The following is a 15,577-nucleotide window of genomic DNA, read 5'->3' as shown; positions in this document are numbered from 1 at the left end:
GTGACACCAGGCAGAAGACGCTTATCTGTGCTCCCAGGGTTTCCAGCTCAAGCTGGGTTTGGATTACCCTTAGAAATGAACCTCCTGGTACTTTCTACTCTGTCTCAGGGAGATGTCCACAGTTAACTCCTAAGCTTGGGACAGGAGAGAGAGCCAAGGCCTACAATGTAGTCCATACTGGGCATTTAGTGTCCTCAGCTAAGTACTCCCCTCCAAAGAGAGTGACGGAAAGTCCTTTAGCTTCAAATCCTAGACTAAGCAGGAAATAGTCCACTGGTAAATCTAGAATGTTCTCAGGATCCTGAAAATCTAAGAACAGTAGGGATTATTCTTTGTTAAGGTTCATATACTAACTTGTTTTCTCTCCCTCCCTGCCTTGCTCCCTCCCCACAGTGCTGGTGGAGACAATACCCTGAAGAATGTGACCACTTTGCCCAGTAAGTAGATACCATAGGCTTGAGTGACACTGTTTGAGAAAAAAAAAAATAGTGTATTCATGGGGACAAGCCCTAAAGTGGGAGAGGAGGCCCCGGTTGTCAGCCTGGGGGGTGGGATGGGCAACAGACATGGAGCCTACGGGCCTGAGTTCAATTCCTGCTCTTTCTTGTGAGGTGACCTAGGGTAGCAACCTATGGGTCAAGACTCCTTTGGGGTTGAGTGACATTTTCACAGGGATCACCTAAGATCATCCTGAATAGCAGATACTTACATTTCAATTCATAACAGCAGAAAATTTTAGTTATAAAGGAGCAATGAAAATAATTTTATGGTTGCGGGTCACCACAACATGAGGAACTGTACTAAAGGCTCACAGTGTTAGGAAGTGTGAGAGCCACTGGCCTAGGACAAGCCACCAAATTCCGAAAGCCTTGAGGTTTTTCAATTTGGCCCAAGAAATCCTGGGGCACATCTGATGGGGGGGGGGCGGGGATCTTCACTGCTCTATAAATTGGGCAGAGAAACGTGTTCTATAAGGGAGACTTCCAATGTTGTCATCATGTCATTCCAACGGAGAGAGTTTCTGTCAGACATGTGTGTTAGAGTTTACCTTTCCTCTTCCAGATATCCTACGGGAATTTAATGGAAATCTCACAGGCTACTCAGTAGGAACCGGTGACGTCAATTCTGCAAGCGCATTCCTTAACCAGGCTGTCCCCGGGGCGAAGGCTGAGTATGACATTTGGGGGAGCTGTAGAGGGGAAGAGAGACATGTGGTCAGTTCCTCAGATACCAGTAGAGACCTACAAAGGGGCACTTCGCCTCTCGGCAACAATGGTTTTAAGGGTACTCTTTCTTGTCTGTCTACAACCAAAGCTATAGCATGGAGTTTAGAGTGGCCTTGGACACCGGAGGGGTCATGGGAGGGGTCACATCTCTACAGTTGTTACCTGGCTCCTCACCAGGCTTTCACACACCACATCATCTAAGAATTGAACTGACTGAGCATCTCAGCAAATTTTGAAGCTCAGTCTGAAATAATGGTGCCAGAGAATCCCTGTCTCCCTGGAGCCTCTCAGGTAGCAATTGCCCTATATGATCAAGGACGGCGTACTATATCAAAGTCAAGATCTCCAACCTGAGGGAGCCTCTGGGCAAATCTCATCTTCTCCCCAGCCCTAGAGTAGAGCTAACAAAAAACATACTGAAGATATCCAGCAAGTGCTGAGGCAGAACTGTCTCGCCTCCTGGGATGGTCTCTCAAGAGGGCATTAATTCTTTTCCTAGAGGCCCCAGAAGTCTGGGGTTCCTGCTCCACACAGTTTTTGCCCCCATACCTGTTGGTGGGCAACACCTGTTTGCTGGGCTCTATAAGAGCTTGTGATACACAGTTCCACTATCCTATCCGAGGGGACTGCAGTGCTATGGCTTCCTTCAGTCAGGCTTATCCTGAGAGCCACAAGTTATAAACCCAGGCACGTGTGGGTCATGCGTTTACTCTCCACTTTTCTGAAAGTGGCTTGCAAAACAAGTTACACATGTAACACATAATGAACATATATGTATGCACATACATGAGTACATAATACAGGCACACGGGAGGAGTCACAGCCATTGTGACAAACAAGAAGGGATTGTGTCCATGTGAGTGTTTTCATGGTTACCGTGCCTGAGTATCAAACCGTCAGCTTCCAGCCAGCTAGGAGGCAAAGGAAACATTCTAAACCTTCATACATCCAAGTGCACGATCTGTCCCAACCACTCAAGACAGACAAGTGAGCCAGCTGAAGTGGCGCTCGCCTGTGATCCAAGCAGTGGAGGACCTGAGCCAGGCTAGGTTATATACTGAAAACCTGCTTTAGAACAGAACAACAAAGGCAAATGTCTTCTTAGTGAGGGACCTTAAGAAGATCATGAACACTAAATGAGACCAGCAGTGGCTTTGATGGATCTAGGACAACATCCCAGCTTGCTGCTCACAAGGCTATTCACTCAGTATTTCTGAATATTTATTTAGGATGTGTTGAGATGTATTTCTAAATGTGTATTTCATCCTTTCCGTTCGCGACAATTCTCTTCCTGACAAGGAGGCTGGCTCGGGTGTTCTGCCTCTTGCTCTCCATCGTGGTTCAGCTACACATAAAGACCACTCTGGTTTGATCTAGCCAGTCGCTCCGAGAGTAGCCCCTGTGGCCTGTGAGCCTTGGGGTCTCTGCAGCTCATGCGGTGTCATGGAAGCCCGAAGTGCGTAGACCCCGTAGGGTAAGGGGACAAATGTACACACTCTCTCAATGGAAGTACTGACTTTCTCTCCTCAGGAACCTTACAAGCCAAGTCCAGACTCTGGTTCAGAAGATGAAGAGTGACAATGTGAGTCCATTTGGTGGATACTGATAAACAGCAGTTGTCTCTCCCACTAAGGTTTTCCCAAATGCTATGGTCTGCTATGAAAAGCAGTGAGCGCCCTGTAGCTAGAGGCATTCAAGCAGAGCTAGGGAAGACCCTGCCTGAGGCCCTCTAGAGGATATTGCATCAATGGGGAGAAAGTGGCTGCCAGTCACAATGACCTTGAAGGTCCCTCCTGTTGCTAAAATCCTGGTCTATAAATATGTCTCTGAAATGTCATCAGCTTTGAGGTTCTCACTGTATTATTTCAAGTGGATCAGGAAGTCACAAGGGGCTGACTGGATTTCCTAGAGCTGTGATGGATTATCAGAAACAATGAGCCCTTTCCTCCCCCCTCATGCAGAGAGTGAACTTCCACCAAGACTGGAAGGTCATCACGGTGATGATTGGGGCCAGTGACTTGTGTGACTTCTGCACGGATTCGGTAATGAGATAGGGTCTGGGCCTGACCCTGACTTTGACCATTAGGCTTTGGAGATCTTCTCTAAGAAAGATCCCTACAACTCACCCAAGGGGACATTCAACCCCAGCTGCATTGTGTACTTGTACACATAACTCATGCATACATTCATGCATGCACACTCCATTCTGTCTGCCTTGTGAGGTCGGGGGACGACACGCATGTCCCAAGTAGTGAAGAACTAGGTGCTGCTTCTCTTTCTTACAATGCTTGAAAGAGAAGAAACTATATAGACACCCAAGCATTTGGGAGAGTGTCTCCATCTTCCACTCTGGTTAATGGTTCCAATTTTCTGGCTGGCCTGTCCCTGACAACAGTGAGTGGTTGGGCATTCGGTTTAGATTCTAGCATGCTCATAGATTCATTGAAGGTGGTAGAGGGAAACAAGTCCTTGGGACTGGACCCACAAGGGAAGCCCACCATTCCCCTTCTGCCTTTCTCACTGGAACCAACAGCTCCTTCCTCTGCTCTCATTTTTCTTCCAGAATCGTTACTCTGCAGCCAATTTTTTTGACCATCTCCGCAATGCCTTGGACATCCTGCATAAGGAGGTGGGTGAGAACTTCTGTAACTTGATTGTGGCTCCAGATTAATAGAGGTGCAGTTAGGAGAGGAGGGAAGGGTGGAGCCAGCCAAGGGCATGGGCTCTGCACCTGTCCAGAGGCTGCAGTCTTATTCCCAAGTCAACTGCATTCTATTTGGAATGCGCCCCCAGAGATCTATGGTATGAAGAAAGAAAGGTACTGCATACTTCCGTCTCTCTCCAGGACAACTGTTGGTGTTAGCAGCTAGCCAGTACCCAGGCTTGGCACTGCATTTTGAGCCCCAGAGTGTATCTTGAATGAGCTTCTATACCTAGCCTCAGTTCTACTCCGCTGCCACCTTGTAGCAACAACAAGCTGCCCCTGCCATGCCCTGGAAATAGCATTCTGACCACCAGATGCCCTGCTGGGTATCTGAGTCCCTGTGTCTTCTCAGAAGAAGTTGATCCACATCAAGTCGGCAGAAGTTGGTCAGGAGCCAAAGACCTGGCAAATAAGTTGCCTATCACACCGTATCTTGGCTTATTAAATGGTGGCTGAACAGAGCTGTGCATTAACAATTGTTATCATTCCAGAGGTACCATCTATACTGACCTGTGTGGGGCACTCCCCACCCACTGCTGTATGGGTCCACAACCCCATAAACTAGTTCTGTGTGTGTGGACCTATCTTTTGAACTTAAGGAATTAGCTGAGTTGGAAGTTTGGATAAAGGGAGCCTCTATTCAAACCCTGGGAGGCCTTGTCTCACCTGCAGCCTTCTCTAGGTACCCAGAGCCCTGGTCAACCTTGTGGACTTCATGGACCCCAATATCACTCGGCAAGTGTTCCTGAAGAACCCAGACAAGTGCCCCATGAATCAGGCCAGGTAAGGCAGGCACCATCCATCCTATCCAAGAGATATTCCAATCCCCAGTCTGGCCTTTGCATTCAGCAGTGCCTCTCTGGGGTCTCAGCCACTTAGTCTGCCTGTGCCTATAAACAAGGACTGTGCTACCATCATTCTCTCCTGGGGGGTCAAGGCCCTTGATCTGATCCCTTTACCATACCCTAAATGCCAGGTAGAAACTTCTCTCTCTCTCTCTCTCTCTCTCTCTCTCTCTCTCTCTATATATATATATATATATATATATATATATATATATATATGTGTGTGTGTGTGTGTGTGTGTGTGTGTGTGTGTATGTATATATGTGTATATATGTGTATATATATATACACACATATATACACATGTATGTACATATATATGTGATATATATATATATATATATATATATATATATATATATATATATCACAATGTAAGGAAAGGAGTTTGGATAGCATGGGTGGAAGCCTCTCAGGGTATGAGTATCAGAGTCCTGGTGTCCTGCTTCAATACTAGAGGATGCATGGCTGTTTTGTTTTTTAATTATCATATTCTCATTGTCTGAATCCATTTACTCGACAGACTATGTGATCAGCCTAGCCCCTGAAATCCAATTCTGGTACTTATTAAAGTGAACTCACTCCAGCTTCAGACTCCTCTCTCATCTCATCTCTTTCTCTGGTATCTAGGACAGGTGCCTCAGAACCTTCAGGCACCTGTGCTTCCAAACCAGGGCTTGAGTGAACGCTGTTTACCCCCAAGCTTTGGGTAGCCAGAAGCAGTCCCTGAATGGGGCTTCAGCTATGAATCTTCTTGCCTCCCCTTTATACAGTGTCCTGTGCAACTGTGTTCTGACCCCAGGGGAGGATTCCCATGAGCTGGCGAGATTGGAGGCCTTCACCAAATCCTACCAGGTAAGGCAGAGGGGAGCCCCTTAAGATGCCCGCCTCCTCCTGTGTTCCTTGTACTTCAGCCCAGAGGCCCCACTAGGCAGGGGAGGGCATGAAGGAAATGGGGCAAGATGTCAGCCATCCTGGGCTCTCTCTGCTCCAACCTGGCTGAGGGTCTCAGTTTCCCTGGTTGTAAATGGCCCCAGTGCCATCCAAGGTGACAAAACTGGTGTGGTTGAGACACTAGAATGGCAGGAGGGGGTGGCAGGAGAACTCTCGTTGATAGCCAGTAGGCCTGGGGTGCCCTATGAAGCCACACTGGAAGGCAGCTTCTCCCCATATCTCTGGCCCTGACTCTCATACCAGTCCCTACAAACAGGCCACGAAAAACGTGATTGCAGGCTAGGAGGCGGATGAGCTCTGGAGAATCTTCTTTGTTTTTTTTGGTTTTTTTTGTTTTTTTTTTCCTTTGTGGGACTTTTTACCCAGCCCTTTAGAGATGCCAGGTTAAAACAAAATAAAAACAAAACAAAAAACTCATTTCCAAAATCTGTAGAATGGGATTTGCTGTCAAAAAAAAAAAAACGTTTACATCATATGAAAGGCTGAATCAGCTTCCCTGTCCAATCGGATGGGGACAGAGAGTCCATGTGCCATCTGCCCTTACACTACCCTGTGTTAAAAGCTGCTGTTTGTGTGTGTGTGTGTGTGTGTTCCCAGAGTATCATGCTCCAACTGGTTGAGTCAGGCCGATACGACACCCGGGAGGACTTCTCTGTGGTACTGCAGCCCTTTCTCCTTAACACCAAGCTCCCCGTCCTAGAGGTATGCTCCCCCAACCCCAATCTTGAGCTCTGGAGGAAGAACTGCTGTGGGCATTCTTGCAAGAGAACAACCAAGGCAGGAGTGCATGTGCCTCCAGGGCCTGAGAATAAGGCAAGAAGGCCACAGGGATATCTGCAGATGCTATGTCAGCAGGCACATTTAACGTCTGATCCCAGGCTTCCCACAGATAAGATTGCCACGACTGTCTTTGGGGACACCGTGAGCCTCACAGATCAAAAATGCAGAGATGTGACATACCCTTCCTAAAATCAGATAGAACTCTACATTAGTGACTTTGGGGCCACAGATGGTCTCTCTGTCACATGGCCCTGTGGTTATAAAGGAAAGTTCTGGTGCTGTGTTTCCACCTACTGGCCATGCTACTTTGTACTTCCTCTCAATGCAGAAGAGCTCTGTGGGCAGAGCAGGTAATGCCTTTAGCCCAAGGCCTTATTCAGTTTCAGGGAAGCTGGAAGGAGAGCAGAGTGCCGTGTCTGGATGCTGCAGAGAGAAGAGCTGGAGTAGAGAGCCCAGTTATCCTGATGCCAGCTCTGTTCAGGCCTGCTTGGTGCCCACTTCAATTCTCTCTACCTAATTGTGGAGGCTGAGGATGAGGAAGGAAGCCCTGCCCCCACCCTCCCACCCTTTACTAGTTTAGTATTCTCGTGATAGTAACAAAATACCTGGCAGAGCAATTTAAGACAGGAAGGTTTGTTTTGGCTTACATTTTAGTTTAAGATACAATGTATCCTGGCAGGTAAGCCATGGCGGCAGGAGCATGACATAGCTGGTCACATTGTATCAGGAAGCTGAGACTCAGGAATGTGGGTGCTCAGAGAGCTTTCTCTCTCTATGCATTCCAGTACCCCAGTCCATTCAATGTTGGTCCTTCTGCCCTAGTTCACCTAACCTAGAAAATCCCTCACCAACATGCTGGGAGGCATGTCTCTGGGGATTCTAGATTCTGTCTGGGTTGATGTCATTATTAACCAGTATGCTACCCAAGACTCCCCAGCCCCCACCCCCCAGAAACTGAGAAATGTGCTTCTTCGGTACAGCGTGAGTTAGGCATTATACAGATGTGCCCAAACATAGAGCACTATTAGAATTAAATATGGAGAATGTGGAGGCCAGGTGCCGGCTTAAGGTCACCCAAAGCTATCTATCTAATCTGTGGGAATGCCCTTATGTTCCTCAGGGGTTCCCATGGGAAGACAGTATCTTGTGATCAGTCTCGAGGATCACAGAGCCCACAGCTCCCTCTAACCTCACGGGACCTTGAGGAAGTATGTTTTATCTCTCTCAGAATGGGAATCCAGATACATCCTTCTTTGCCCCGGACTGCATCCTCCTAAACCAGAAGTTCCACACTCAGCTGGCAAGAGCCCTTTGGGCCAATATGGTAAGATAAAGGACTGCTCCTGGTAGGGTATCCTAGTGAAAGGCACCAGCCCTACAAGCTGTGGGATAGACCTGGAGGATCAGCAGCTGGCACATCTGTGCAAGTCTTATAGCATAGCCACAGGGGATCCTGGAGATCAGTTTGGCCAGGTTACACTGCCTGCTGTCCTCTGTGCTTCTTGGATATGCTGCCTACACAAGGATGCAGCTCCTTCGAGGGCTAGAGTGATGGCTCAGGGGGTAAACTAGAGTTCAGATATTTAGGGCTCATGTAAAAGTGGGGGAACTCCTCTATAACCCCATGGGACAGAGATTCTAGGAGCTTGCTGGAACAGCACACTCATCCCCAAGTTTAGTCAGAGTCCCTTACTCAAAAAAAAAAAAAAAAAAAAAAAGGTGGAGAGCAATAGAGAAAGACCCTTGTCCTCGGATCTTCATATGAGCACCTACAAACATGGGCACACACTCATAAATGTGCATGCACACACCACACACACACACACACCACAAACACACCAGCAGAAACCCTTCGTCCAACCTTTTCTATACACTATTACTTATGCTAGGCAGTTGAAACCACATGATCTCCTTTTGGCCCCTGCACAGCCCCTCGGAAATGTTTTGAGTTTCCAGAAAAGCTAACTGACTTGCTCTGAAGCCCTGCTGCCAACATCTGCCAAAATGAAGTTCTGAGCCTTCCTGCTGCAGGAGGCTGCCAGGGAGTGTTCAACAGAAACAAACAAGCTTGGTGTATTTTTCTTTTCTTCCCTGATCAGCTTGAACCCCTGGGAAAGAAAACTAATACTTTGGACCCAAAAGGATTCATGATTATGGCCTGCCCGACCAAGGTAATAAGAGAGGGACTGCTTTGCCTATCCTCCTCCTCCTCCTCCTCCCTCCCTCCTTCTCCTTCCCCTCCTCCTGCTCCTCCTCCTTTCCCTCCCCTCCCCTCCCTCCTCTTCCCTCCTTTTCCTTCTTTCCTTCCCCCTCCTTCCCCTCTTTTCCCTCCTTCTCTTCCTCCTCTCCCTCCTGTTCCTTCTCCTCCTCCTCTTCCTCTTCCTTCTCTTCTTCCTCCTCCTCCTCCTCTTCCTCTTCTTCCTCCTCCCCCTCTTCCTCTTCTTCCTCCTCCTTCTCCTCCTCCTCCTCCTCCTCCTCCAATAGGGCTTGCTCAGCCCTTAGGCTGAGAGATGGACTTGAAAGAGGGGGAGAGGGAAATGCTTCCTTGAGCTGGATGATAAAGGTGGGTCCACACAGAGAAAGGAGCCTGGGCAGCAGAAGCCAGGAGTACAAGAAAGGGAAGAGCAGATGGGAATGTGCGTGAGGCCAAGAAAGGGACTAGAGCCTAGAACCTGGACTGAATGTTTTCCCCATGAAAAAGAGGCACAACAGAAGCCACAGAGGAAGACATGGGGGGTGGGGCTCGAAAGGGCCAGCCTGAATTGGCATAAGGGATAGCTCAGGTCTCCTTTTAAGGAGGAATATGTTAAACGTGACTTCAGGCCTGGCGTGGGGGCAGGTTCATGTTCCCATTGCCTTCAGCTCCTGTTTCTGGTTTTGTCTTATGGTTTTTTAACCAAATAAGGCCAAGGCTAGAGAGCCTTTAGTGGTCATAAAAGCAGAGTGCCTGACCTAATCTAGGAGGCTGGGTTTCCAGCCTGGGTCAGGCAGCTACCAGCCTTTCCCACCCTCCTTAGCAGGCAGAGCATCAGCCTAGGCTTGCAGCTCTCTTGGGATAGCTGCTGGGGATCCCAAGTAAAGGGGAGCCCCTATCCTGCTTCATGCTCCCTGTCAGCTGTCTTTGGGATAAGAGCTATAGTAGCAGAGAGGGTCCAATGGCTGGCTCTGGTGCTCCAAGCACAGAGAGTCGAGTCATGTGATTATCAGTGTGCATGGGTGCCTACCTACCCAGCGGCATTGAGGGAGGGGCCTGAGGAACTTGGGTAGTGAGGAGCATTTGGGGACTTAAAGTGACAATCATACCACAATAATTTTGTTTTCCATATCTGTGCACCCTTGTTTGTATGGGTGTGTGTGCATGCACACACGGAGGCCAGAGGTTGATGTTGGGTGGTTTCAATTGGTCCTTACTTTAGTTTTTAAGACAGGCCCTCCTAATGACCCTGGAGCTCACCAATCTGCCTAGACCGGCTGACTAGTGAGTACCATGAATCATCCCGTTTCCACTTCCTCAGCTGTAGGATTACAGGTCACACTTCCACATCTGGTTTCTTGTATGGGCTCTGGGGATCCAAATTCAGGTTCTCATACTTGTGTGGCAAACGCTTTACCTACTGAGCCATCTCCCAGCCTATAATTGAGTACCTCAGTACTTTAATGATAGCCACCCTGAATATCAACCATGAGAGTCCCCTCCAGTGTGTTAACTCTCAGCCATCATGAGCTCTCCCTCCCAACAAATATATTGTTTGCCAAATTGAGAACCTACCCCCCCCCGTCCCCGGGTCAGAGAGACTCCCTTCATTTTGAGCCCCAAAGCAAATTAGGCCTCTGTCCCAGTTCAAGCAAGGAGCCCCACAAGCGGGTAATGCTTTACCTAGAATCTCAAGCTTACTTCCTCCATTCTGGACAGAGCCTAACCTAACTATTGATAAGGTGGGGAGAGAGATCCAGCCTCTTAGAGCCTGTTAAAAAGCCCAGCCCAGAAGAAGCTGTTGCTAAGCAACCTTGGAGCCCATTCCAAAACGGTCCATCTGTTGGCCAGACCAACTTCACTGCACAGTGTCTCAGGTGCCATCTGCCATGTGCCTCAGAGCTGTACAAAAGTCCATCCTATCTCAGTGTGAGCTGGCGGGGGCCAGGCAGCGCATATTTTCATCCAGGCTGTGTCTAAACATAGAAGCAACAAGCAGGACGGGGTGGGGGTGGGGCAGGCAGCAAGCTGGAAGTGAGTACTTCCAGTACACACACACACACACACACACACACACACACACACACACAAATGATCCCCAGCCTCACTGTTAACACGTTCTGCCGTGCCAGGCAGGGGGACTTCACAGTACACCATGGTTTGGTTTTAGGATGTATTTGCAGGTTGGGAGAATTACATATAGCTGAGTCTTGATTGGTTCTGTGGACTGTTCTCCTTCCCTACATTAACTGTCTTTCTGGCCCCTTGTTTCTCTAACTCCAGAGCTGGAGAATGAGCTCTGTCCTCTTTCAGCTTTTCTTCTTTGTCACAGTTAACTTCTTCTTCCTTGGAATCTCTTCTTCCCTGGGTTTGAGAAGCCTTAAGCACCTCCATTTTTTTTTTTTTTTTTTTTTTCTGATTGCCTCTCTTCCCACCTCCCAATGGCATACGTATGTCTAACCCTGAAAACAAGGCTCCTCTCTTCTCGGACTCTCCTGTCTCAGTCTTATAGTCTTCTCTCCGCGGGTGTGCATCCTCTCACTGAGGCTGATCTATTTCTAGAGTCGCTCCACCCCACCCCCAACCCCTCCCACCCCACCTTGAACTTCCATAGCACAGGCTTCCTTCTCTCTCACTCCACCAGTTTTTTTTTTTTTTTTTTTTTTTTTCCCAGACACCAACCTTAAATTTCCAAACCCTTAAAACACATTTCCCCTTGGAAGCATATGGTATAAGATTACTGCTCCTACCAAAAGAGGAGTGGCAGAGTAGGGTGGATTAAATGTCTCCAGAGCCCAGGGCCCAGGAGAAAAGACCCCTTCCTTCTCTCAGAAGTTCCCACCTATCCATGCAGCAGCCTGGCTCACCAGCCGCTGACTCAACTGCTGGCTCTCGCTCTGGACTCTGCCTCCACGCAGCCCACAGAAACCAGGCAGCGTCCCTTCTACCTGTTCAGGCTTGCAGCCAGGAATCTCTCATGAAGTCAGCTCCACCCCAGGCCTTTAAACCAGTCTGATTCACATGCACCAAGCAACCAAAAGCCAATAAAGGCAGAAGTCCAGGGTTCCTTTGTCCTCTGACCTCTTCAGCACCCTCCCCTCTCTCCCAGCTAATGGATCTTATGGTCAGATAAATGCTTGTGTGACTCTAAGCTCTTCTAGAAAGGAGAAAAGTGTGGCTTCTGCTCTCTCTCTTGTGCTGGCTAACTAGTACCAGCTCCAGCCAGGACTTCTTTGTGGAGAGAGACTCATAATTAGCACCCACGCCCAGTCTTGAGGGATGTATGTCCCCAAGTCTTGCATCAGCCCCTCAGCAAATTACACACTCCTAGGTTTTCAGTTTTTCATTGCTTAGGAGTGTCTCATGCCCTTCTCCCTTGTGCCTAGGGGACAAATCTGCTGCTCACCCCTCAGCACTGCCCTGGGCACAGGAACTGGACAGGGTTATAGGTCTGTCTTTTATACAAGGCACCCAGGCTGCCCTCCTGGGGGGGGGGGGTGCTGAGGACACTGATCAGAGACAGCCTAATTAACTATGCTGGGTGCCACTACAAGCTTCTCTGTCTTGTACTCGTGACGCCACCTGAGTATGGCTGGCCTCTGCTTCAGATGGGAATGCTGCCACTCAGAAGAAGAGGGGAGACAGGCCCCATCATTTTAACTCTTCTTCTTCGTCTTCGCCTTCGCCTTCGCCTTCGCCTTCGCCTTCGCCTTCGCCTTCGCCTTCGCCTTCGCCTTCGCCTTCTCCTTCTCCTTCTCCTTCTCCTTCTCCTTCTCCTTCTCCTTCTCCTTCTCCTTCTCCTTCTCCTCCTCCTTCTTTTCTTCTTCTTCCTCCTCCTTCTTCTTCTTCTACTACTACTACTACTTCTCCTTTTCCTCTTCCTTTTCCTCTTCCTCCTCCTCTTCTGGAATCCATCTCTAAAGACATCTTTCCCAACAATCTGGCTGTCCCCTCTTATGTCCCCCCACCTCTTCCTGTTTGGTTTCCATTTTTTCCAGCCCTGGTCTTTCTATTGCACAGGCATGTTCCCCGAGTGCCCCCTGGCCTAGATCTACCTTAGTATTTGCTAGTCTAGATCTTAAGTTGACCTTGCTTCAACTCCATGTTGGATTGTCTCCTCATTTGGTTCCCCCTGGGGGCTCCCTCCTCCTGTCTTTGATTAACCCATCACCTGCAACTGGGAGGACTGGGGATGTTGACAGGGCTTGTATCAGCACTGATTGTACAGCAGATAGGTGCAGAGGCCTGGAGAGCAGGTTTGTCAGGGAGAAAAAGAAATGACTGAAAACAGGAAGCCAACTTAAAGGGGGTAATACACAGCACAAAGAAGACAGAGAAAAATGACAGATAATAAAATACATTGATAATTATAACCCTCCTTCGGGAAGAAAGGTCCTGATTTGTGACTCTTTTGCCAGAAAAAAAAATAGGAAGAAAATACGTGTGATTGCTCCAGTCTGAGATCATGGAGCCCAGACCGCAGGATGTGTAGAACTTTCTCTAAGCCTCTATTTGTGCCTCCCTGGTTAACAAGCGTTTACAAAAACCCTTCCGGGAAGGACTGAAATTCTGTCTATGCAGCTCTTTCCACTTCAGTGCAGAACCCTGTTAAATAAACCTAGAAGGCGGGGTGGTGAGCTCATCCGCAGCCTTCATGCTGTGAGATAACCTCAGTGTAATTTCTCTTTCCTCCTAGAATGAGCCCTTCCTGAGAACCTTCCGGAACAGTAACTACCAGTATCCTACCAAGCCAGCCATTAAGGTAACCTCTGACTCATGTCTATGTCTCTCAGACACAAGTCAGTTCCACCTGCCAGGGACTTGGGGCGTGGTGTAGATTTCACTATTAGTTTAAGCACAAATATACCCGTCTTACATAGTGGGAATTGGAATGTACAAAAAAAAAAATCCGGAACTAAGGCTCCAGGATAGTCCTGACTTGTTCTCAAGTTGCCTACCTGACGTCAGCGGCCAAGCAGAGGAAGTGCTGGGATCAGTGTGCACTGACCTTTGCTCTCCTCAGAGACGTTGTTTTTAATTAAACAGTTTTAGCCTTATAAGATGGAGACAGCAGGGATAAGGGAGATAGGTATTAGTGTTGAGGGTGGGGCAGGGGGCATGAAGTGCCATCAACTTCCTGAAGGTGGAACCCTAAACTCAGTGGGAAGGAAGCTCTGTGCCAAGGGTGGGACCTGACAGGAAGCTGTCATATCCATGCCAACCCCGTAGCCCTACTGGATATGAATCAATCAATCCCACTCTGGGCTTTCAGAGCCCTGTGGCTTTAAGGATTGACACTCCAAAGATGGCTTGCCAGATCCTGGACTGCACTACACCTCGAAGGACCTAGGCCTGGTCCACAGAGACCAAAACATTTCACATCCATGCTGAGAGCAGGTGGGGATTCAGGGAAACATTTGCTGTGGTCCTGACCTGGGTAGTTAGGGCCCAATAGAGTTTACAACTGTTTAGTAAGCATCTAATATGTGTCATACACTCTTTCAGGGAGTTGAGAGTAGGACCAGACAGATGGGACTTAGCTTTTACAGAGTCCCATCTGCTGAGTTGAGGCATCTAGGACATAGCTAAAATGATTCTTTAGGATAGGGACAGCCATTGTTCAGAGGATGGAGATGACGGGACAGAGAACAATGAACCAAGTGGCGGATACTGATGCATCTTAGATGCTGAGCCTGTCTGAGAAGGGGAGATTTGAACTGCCACATGCAGGTCAAAAGATGGCAGCTGTGTGGAGGGCCAGAGAGAGTACAGAGGTGGGAGCAGGGGGTGACATCAAGGTGATGATCAGGGCCACCCCCCACCCAGCTGAGCACTTGGGAATGGAGGTTAGGGTCCTGGTGGAGAGTGAAGGGAAGCCCTGGAAGGATTTGGTACATGTCTTTAAGAGATGTCCCCAGCTGCAGCATCAGTGACTGGGGGAAACTTGCCTTTTGAGAAAGGGTTGCATGTGGTCCCAGTAGATCTAAATTTGTTAAGGATGACCTTGAACCCCTGATTCTCTTGGCTCCACCACCCAAGTCCTGGATTACAGGTGTATACTGCCACACCTAGCTTTTTAAGTCTTTGTTTGGTTTTTGAAATATGATCTCTGGGCTCTAATTCACAATAATCCTTCTGCCTCAGCCTCCTAAATGCTGGGACTAGAGGCAGGAACTGCCACACCTTCAAGAAAGACTTTTCATAAGCCAACTGAAGCTTAGGAGAGCAGCCTCTGTGGAGGTGCCAAGGGGCTGTCAAGTGTGACATCCTGACTATTGCAGCAGTGTGGCTGGAAACTGTCACCTTCAAGCTCTCTGGGTTCTGACTTAACCTAAAGGAGGTCCTGCTTGAACCAATGACCAAATTCCTGTGTGACTGAAAGAGTCTTGTCAACCCTGCATCCTTCTTTTGTTTATTTCCCACTTCCTTGTCATACACTGAGATGGGCAGCCACCATGCCGAGTGGGGGATGGGCAGGAGTAGTGAACGGGGTGGGTAGGACCCATTCTGCTGGATCTTCAGTCTCAGGGATCTTTCCTCCCACAGTTGTCCAACTTTAGAAAGGATATGTGCTTGTTTTAATAGATTGTTGCGTAAAGTAGGCAACATCGACACTACCTTTATTACAGTGTTATTCTGTACCTACTTGGTATACATACAGCAAGATGGCAGTACCCTGAGAAGTCCCGGTTGAGGTCACAGCACAGTGTCCTCTCCTTTGTGACAGGTCTGATCTGTATGTGTCGACCCCAATAGAACATGTTTGACTATAAGTGTTTTCTATGACGCTGGTGGCTCTAGAACTTTCTTTTGCATACTCACATTTCCCAAGTGCAACTTTCCCATCTGCCTGGTTTTTTTTTTTAACTCCCAT

General features: G+C 48.4%; 1 protein-coding gene across 4 annotated transcripts in view; it reads left to right on the top strand.

The window, feature by feature from the left end:
- The window catches only part of Plb1 (phospholipase B1), a 132,677-nt gene that overhangs the window by 93,649 nt on the left and 23,451 nt on the right, over positions 1-15,577 (top strand). For 3 of the 4 annotated variants that reach the window (XM_076942263.1, XM_034514105.2, XM_076942264.1), the window contains 11 exons: positions 394-437; positions 1,063-1,171; positions 2,757-2,808; positions 3,188-3,268; positions 3,790-3,855; positions 4,613-4,713; positions 5,549-5,630; positions 6,327-6,431; positions 7,738-7,833; positions 8,609-8,680; positions 13,400-13,465. In XM_076942263.1, the coding sequence (XP_076798378.1) occupies positions 394-437; positions 1,063-1,171; positions 2,757-2,808; positions 3,188-3,268; positions 3,790-3,855; positions 4,613-4,713; positions 5,549-5,630; positions 6,327-6,431; positions 7,738-7,833; positions 8,609-8,680; positions 13,400-13,465 (874 nt within the window). Of the gene's footprint in view, positions 1-393; positions 438-1,062; positions 1,172-2,756; positions 2,809-3,187; positions 3,269-3,789; positions 3,856-4,612; positions 4,714-5,548; positions 5,631-6,326; positions 6,432-7,737; positions 7,834-8,608; positions 8,681-9,048; positions 9,073-13,399; positions 13,466-15,577 lie in introns of those variants that run through there. The other variant, XM_076942265.1, reaches the window with a different exon arrangement.

Source organism: Arvicanthis niloticus, chromosome 11 (genome assembly GCF_011762505.2).
Source record: "Arvicanthis niloticus isolate mArvNil1 chromosome 11, mArvNil1.pat.X, whole genome shotgun sequence".
NCBI lineage: Eukaryota > Metazoa > Chordata > Mammalia > Rodentia > Muridae > Arvicanthis > Arvicanthis niloticus.
The sequence above is the reverse complement of the archived record's forward strand: the minus strand, read 5'-3'. Positions and strand labels throughout refer to the sequence as shown.